This window comes from Mesocricetus auratus, unplaced genomic scaffold (assembly GCF_017639785.1).
Source record: "Mesocricetus auratus isolate SY011 unplaced genomic scaffold, BCM_Maur_2.0 Super-Scaffold_100011, whole genome shotgun sequence".
Taxonomy (NCBI): domain Eukaryota; kingdom Metazoa; phylum Chordata; class Mammalia; order Rodentia; family Cricetidae; genus Mesocricetus; species Mesocricetus auratus.
In genome coordinates, this window is record NW_024429195.1 from 42381070 (window position 1) to 42387635 (window position 6566).

General features: G+C 35.1%; 1 protein-coding gene across 1 annotated transcript; it reads right to left on the minus strand.

The window, feature by feature from the left end:
* Window positions 1-5600: 5600 nt before the first annotated feature.
* Window positions 5601-6566, minus strand: LOC121143243 (olfactory receptor 6C76-like). Its single transcript, XM_040754650.1, has one exon. It carries the CDS (start codon window positions 6540-6542, stop codon window positions 5601-5603), a length of 942 nt encoding a protein of 313 aa, XP_040610584.1. The 5' UTR covers window positions 6543-6566.

A 6566-nucleotide genomic window follows, 5' to 3' on the forward strand; every position in this document is an offset into this window, starting at 1 on the left:
TAGCATTTAGTTAAATGCAGTAAACTAATTCGAGTTTTTTTATGTTAGTGAATATCTAGAATTCAATTATTTATGTAATTTTAACTTGTCCAAGGTTAAAATTTATTTAACATGTTCCTTTTATTGTACTTTTATTCAAGATGAAAGTCTTTCTATGCTAGAAATATAAAATCCAAATTGTTTGAGTTAAAAGCATATATTAATTCAAAAAACACAAATAATTGAATGATCATTACTTAAAGAAATGTATTTTATGACTTTACTCTTTATAAGCCTTTGATAAGTATAATTTTGTAATTATTATAAACGATAAAAGAGATCCAAGAAAGCTTACTCCCTAAAAACAATCCTATTTTTAAACAAGAAAGCACCATTTTCTGTTAATTGAATCATGTAATTCAGGTATATGGCATTTTATTATCAGTATTAGATAAAGTTTAATTTGCATAGAGAACAAAATATTTAGTACTTAGAGAGGTGACTTCACATGGTCTTTTGAGGTTTGGTACCATTGTTGAAAGCAGTATTTTGGCCACCAAGACTGATGCTAACCTGGTTTATAAATGAATCTCACCAATCTCACAATCACAAAGGCCAATAGTCTGAGGGTGAGCTCAGGCTACTGATAATAGCTGAGCATGATTCAGATTGGTATAGGTGCTTGCCATACTGTATCTCAGTGTGGTGTGGGTCAGTTCTGGAGAATAAGGCTTTCCTCACTGACATGAAAATATCTGTGCTGTCCAAGACAAGGAGAGAGGCTGCAGAGTTTCCTGGTCACCAACGCTAATACTATGTTGGGCTGTACCAAAGTCTAATATCCACAACAACCTGGGCAATCACTAGAATACGAATCATTCTATAAGTTCACTAAGAGACAGGGATTACAAAGACCCAAGCCAAAATAAATGTGTCCCTGTGAGCTTAAAGATTCAACTAGTTAAAGCACCCAATTGAAAACTCTGATGTAAGAATGAAAACCTCAAGGTTTTCTTTGGAGAAGAACAGTAAGGAGGCATGGTTCTGAATTCCAAAGCACAGTCCTCAGGAACTTTCATTCCTTGCTCTATAGCAAGTGGTATCTTGTTTTTGACTCTCTTGCCCAATGTTGAGGGAAGGACGATGGGAGAATTCATTAAGGTAATTCAGGCCTAGAGGAATTATTTTATTCACACTGATACAGGGTTTCATCATGCCAGGAATGTCCTGTCTCAAATATGAGGCCTAGATTTAACCCCTTCTCTTTCATAAACATCTCTCTCATGTGCCTAGATTTGGAGGAGGGTTAGATGTTTTAAGTTTGCCGCATGCTATTTTAATTGCTACTTATTGCTTCTGTAATCCAAGTCACTTATTCTCCGTGTGGTTTCCATATCTCTTGTGAAAGAGTTGGATATATGAACATCTGTACAATTTGCTGTGCCCATCTATGTCTTTGTTTATTCGGGGTTCCAAGTATTAATTGCTGTTATAAATTTGCTGCCGCAAATGGACCCTTTAGTCAGAAAACTTATGTATTTGTTCATTCTGAGAACCGTTTTGCAGACTCAGGTTTATCATCATTGTTACTAATAACTTTCAACCTAAGAAAAATGTTCATAGAACTGGGAAGATGATCAGCACATTTCCTAATAGCTGAGAGTGGTGGTAGTCTTTATTGCATCCTTCTTTTGGGCAAATTATTCAAATCATTAACTCTATTTCTAAGTATGACTCAAAAATATTATTTTTCTATTTTTTATCATCTAACTCTTCTGATTTTGATTGTTTAAATCTTATTGGATTCATACATGTTCTTGTTGCTGAATACCTTAGTATAATGGAGATCATTTGAAGGAAACAAAGCTAAATAAAATAATTTTCATGATATTTGCATAGTTAAGGATCTGACACAAGCATTTGAGCCAAATGAGACCTGGAAGAACCAAAGAAATGCAGATTAGGAAAGAAAATGTTATACACTACAAGAGAACAATGACTACATAGTCCTACTCATCTATACCAAAGAAGCCAGAACCACAGGAAAAATTACTTCTTTGCCCCCATACGATGTTGCCACACACTGTATGAGTTATTTCAACTTACTGTGGTAAGAAAGACTGCATGAAAACTGAAAAAAATAAAGACTACATTAAAAAATGATTCCTAATGATACTCAGTCATACTCACTGGTGCCTGTCCCAGTTGTCATCAGAGGCTTCACTCAGCAACTGACAGAAACAGAGACCTACAGCCAAACATTAAGTGAACCTCTGGGAGTGAGTACCTTTGGAGTATGATTGACAGCAATAAAATACTATTAAGCATGGCTCTTGGGTAAAGTAAAGGGCTAATCTTCCCTCTCAGGCCAGCTGGACAGCTCACTGGGTAAACGTGCTTGCTATGAAGCCGGATGATGACCTGAGTTTGATAACAGGAGCCTAACTAACCCTGGAGGGAATGTACTCCTCAAACCTCTCTGCAGTCTTCACACCTACACTGTGGCGTGCACACCAACATTCTCTGCTAACAATAATGATTGAATAAACCTCTAAAAAAAGCTATATACATTTGATGTATCTTCAGAGACTTTTGAACGTTTTTGATATGCATTAGAAGTAGCTTTACTTCATTTAGTGGTTTTATTTCTGTAGATATGTTTGCCTAACAGAAAATTTACAAATTAAGTATAACACCATCTCTTATTTATGCCTGAAAAATATCTGAATTCCAAAGAATTGTAACTGGTATCAATATTTCAGTATTGTAAATGGTAACTACAGAGTGTGTGCCTGTATGTATCAACATGAACATACATACAGACACACACACAATGAAACATGAATGAATGAATGGTAAATGAGTGCAAAGGCCATTTTAAAAATAGAGCTATTAATGATGCAGTTATAATATCTTTTGATATGCATTCAGAATTCACACCAGAATCCTCAAGACATACCTGTGTACACATTACATCATCCTTCACAAGAGTTGAGATGTGCAAGCAAATTTGGTGTTCATTGAGGAGTTAGTGAATGAATAAAATGTGTCATATCTATTGGATATTACTGCGTATTATTCAATATAAAGCAATAGGGAAATATTGTCCAATGATATAGCACAGATAAACTTGGAAGACACTACAAAATCGAGTAGGTAGGCCTGCTCTAGAATGTTTCTCCATAAACATACAGTAATGAAAATATTCAAACCCAGAGAGTAGAATGATGGTTGCTGTTATGGATGGAGTGTTGGTGGAATGTGGATCCGCTATTTAAATTTTCAATCATGACAGATGAATAATTTCTAAATAGATATACTGTGTAACACTACGCTTATAGTTGACCCTATTATATTGTACATTTTTGTGAGAGGAGTTGATTTACTGCTAAGCATATAAACCACATTTTAAAAAACTAATAACAAAAAAGATGTAATTGTGAGTTTGGTTTGCAAGCTATGATATGAGAGAAGACAATAAAGAAATGCTTCACATGTTTCATAGCAATTGCAAAAAAACTAATAACAAAAAATAAAAAGAAGAAATTTTGCAGCAGTACCTGTTTATTATCTTGACTCTGCTAATTCTTACATGGATGTTTACATTCATCAAATCATGTACAATTATGTCGTAACTTTGTAGACTTTCTTACATATCATTTATGCCTCAATACAGCTGTTAAAAAGTGTGAGCAATTTAAAAGTGAGAGCATTGCAGTCTATATGGAACTATTTATTTGTAACATATTGTTTACCTCTCATGCTTGATGAAGAAAAGTAACAGTTATGAAAATATTGTACAATAAAAAACAGTAAGTAGCCAAGACCAAATAGAGCCATGTAAAAGAATCTCCCATACTAAAGGCTCACAGTGCATTGTGAAAGAATGTGTAGAATGATTGTAGAAACCAGAGAATTGGATAGTTTTCTGTGAGATCAGAAAATAATCTCATGTAGTCTCACCAACATGATAACCAAAAATGAGCTCAACAAGGATGATACCAATGGGTATGTCAAAGTGGATGGGCAAAAATCAGGAGGCTTCAACTGGAAGCAATTTAGTAAAGCTAGGCACAGGAGAGGTGGTAATCCCTGGAGATGAGCACACCAATTAGTGGTGACTAATGTTCATCCCTGAAAAGGTAATACAAGTACAGTTATACAGGTTGAGCAGGTTACATCTAGGAATATTAGATGCATACAATAAACATTGTGAGAAAATAGGCAACAAACTTACATAAGAATGGAGAGGGGAATATGGAAGGTTTGGGAGGGAGGAAAGAGAAGAAAGAAGTGTAATTTATTATAACCTAAAGGCAAAATGCAAACAATAAAGAACAGGAAGCAAGAGAAGCTGCAAGAGCAATGCACAGCAATTCCTGGTGCATGGAAGCCGCTCTTCCCGCCTCCTCAGTGGAGCAGGAATTCCTGCATCTTCCATGTCTTCCTTACATTTCCAGCCATTGTGTTCGTCTCCACTCGTGTTTAGTTTCAAAGTTTATTTGTTAACCAATATTTTTTACATATTGCAATGAACAAATGTTGTCAAAATTAGACTGAGACTCCTGAAATGAAGACAAGAAAATTAGCAAGGAGACAGTTGAGATATAGATGACTGTTACTTCCTTTGGTAAGAGAAGTTTCCAGAGAGGCTTAGTCCAGAGACACAGGTTGGTCCCTCTTTTAAGAAGTTTTTTTTTGTATAAAAATATGTTATTTCCCATTTATTAGTGTAATAGCTGTAATTGGAAAATTTGGCAAGCAGGAAATTATTTTTCTAATATATTTAATTGAAATAGAATCATATCACCTTCACTACTCCCTTTCTACCCTATCAGAAAAATAATCAATGAAATTATTCTTACAGCAATACTTCATTTTTTTCTGTTTAAACCACTACAAATAATGATTAGATTCACAAAAAATATAAAAACTTCTACAAAAAATAACCTGAAAAAGTAAATATTTTTCTTGTGATTTGCTATCATGGCCATAGATAGTGTTCTATTTTATAACTTTAACTAAGTTGTAAATTAAGTTTCATGCTCTGTAAATAAATGAATATCCCTTTTCCATTTAACATTTTACTTTGTTTTCCTTTGCCTTTTTTCTTTTTTGAGAACTTCATATTTTCAATGTACTGAATATAAGTAGGATATTTCCATATCATATTACTAAATGTCTTAAATGTCTCACTTAAGAAATGATAAAAACAGCTATTAAAATACAATATATTCATTCTCTAACACCACCACAGTAAAAAGTCACAGTATACACGTATACACAAACACAGGCACATAAACATAAATATATTATTTGTATGCCATACATGAATTAACAAGGAGTTGTGATGTCTTCATCTTTGCAAAAATATGCATGATATAATGATATATGTATTACTTGAAATATAAGCTATAATTCAAAATTACTTCATTTCTAATTTTAATCATATAAAGTTGGAAGCCATCCCATAATGATTTTACTCATAAATTCATTAAGTGAATTGTAACATGATTACAGTTAGTGCTTTAAGAGTAGCATACACTGTCCTTTTCTGAGATGAACAAAAACAAGTACAGGTTCACTAGTTTTATGGTCCCATGTTTCATTTTCAGTCTATATCAGATCTGCATTTTTGAGGCAAGTACCTTTCTCACAAGATCCTTAAATGCTTGTTTCACCTGTTGGTTCCTTAAAGTGTAGATAAAAGGATTCAGCATGGGGGCTACAGAGGTGTTGAGCATAGCCACCCCCTTTGTCAAAGCAACCCCAGCCTTCGCAGATGTTTTCACATAGATGAAGATGCAGCTTCCGTAGGATATGGAGACAACAATCATGTGTGAGGAACAGGTTGAGAAGGCCTTTTTCCTTTGTTTTGTTGAAGGAAATTTCAGAATAGTTCTGAGGATATAGATGTAAGAGATAGTTATCAGTATCAGCGTGGTCATAAGTGTGATCAAAGCCAATATAAAACTCATGAGCTCTAGAGTGCTTGTGTCTGTGCAGGAGATTTGGAGCAAAGGAGCAGAGTCACAGGTGAAGTGGTCAATAATGTTGGAGTTACAGAAATCTAGCTCTAAGCCCATGGCCAGCGGTGGAAAAATTACCAAGAAACCAGCCAGCCAAGAGCTGATGATGAGCTGGTGGCAAATCTTGTTACTGATGATGGTTGTATAGTGGAGGGGCTTGCAGATAGCCACATAGCGATCATAGGACATGGATGCCAGAAGGAAAAACTCTGTTGAGCCAAGGAAAATAAAGAAAAATAGTTGGGCAACACAAGCATTGTAAGAGATTGACTTGTCTCCAGTTAGGATGCTGACCAAAAACCTAGGGTTACAGACAGAAGTAAATGAAATTTCCAAGAAGGAGAAATTCCTGAGGAAGAAATACATGGGGGTCTTGAGGTGGGGATCCAGCAGAGTGAGTGTGATGATAGTTAGATTTCCAGTAATGCTCAGCACATATGTGAGAAGCAGAAAAAAGAAAATCACAACCTGAATCTCAGGGTCATCTGTCAGACCCAGGAGGATGAAGTACGTCACTGACGTTCCGTTTCTCATCCCTCACGGTTTGTCTACAACAAA

Bases quoted from the DNA above. Each gene is read 5' to 3' on its own strand.
- LOC121143243 (XM_040754650.1), bottom strand. From the start codon at position 6,542: ATGAGAAACGGAACGTCAGTGACGTACTTCATCCTCCTGGGTCTGACA.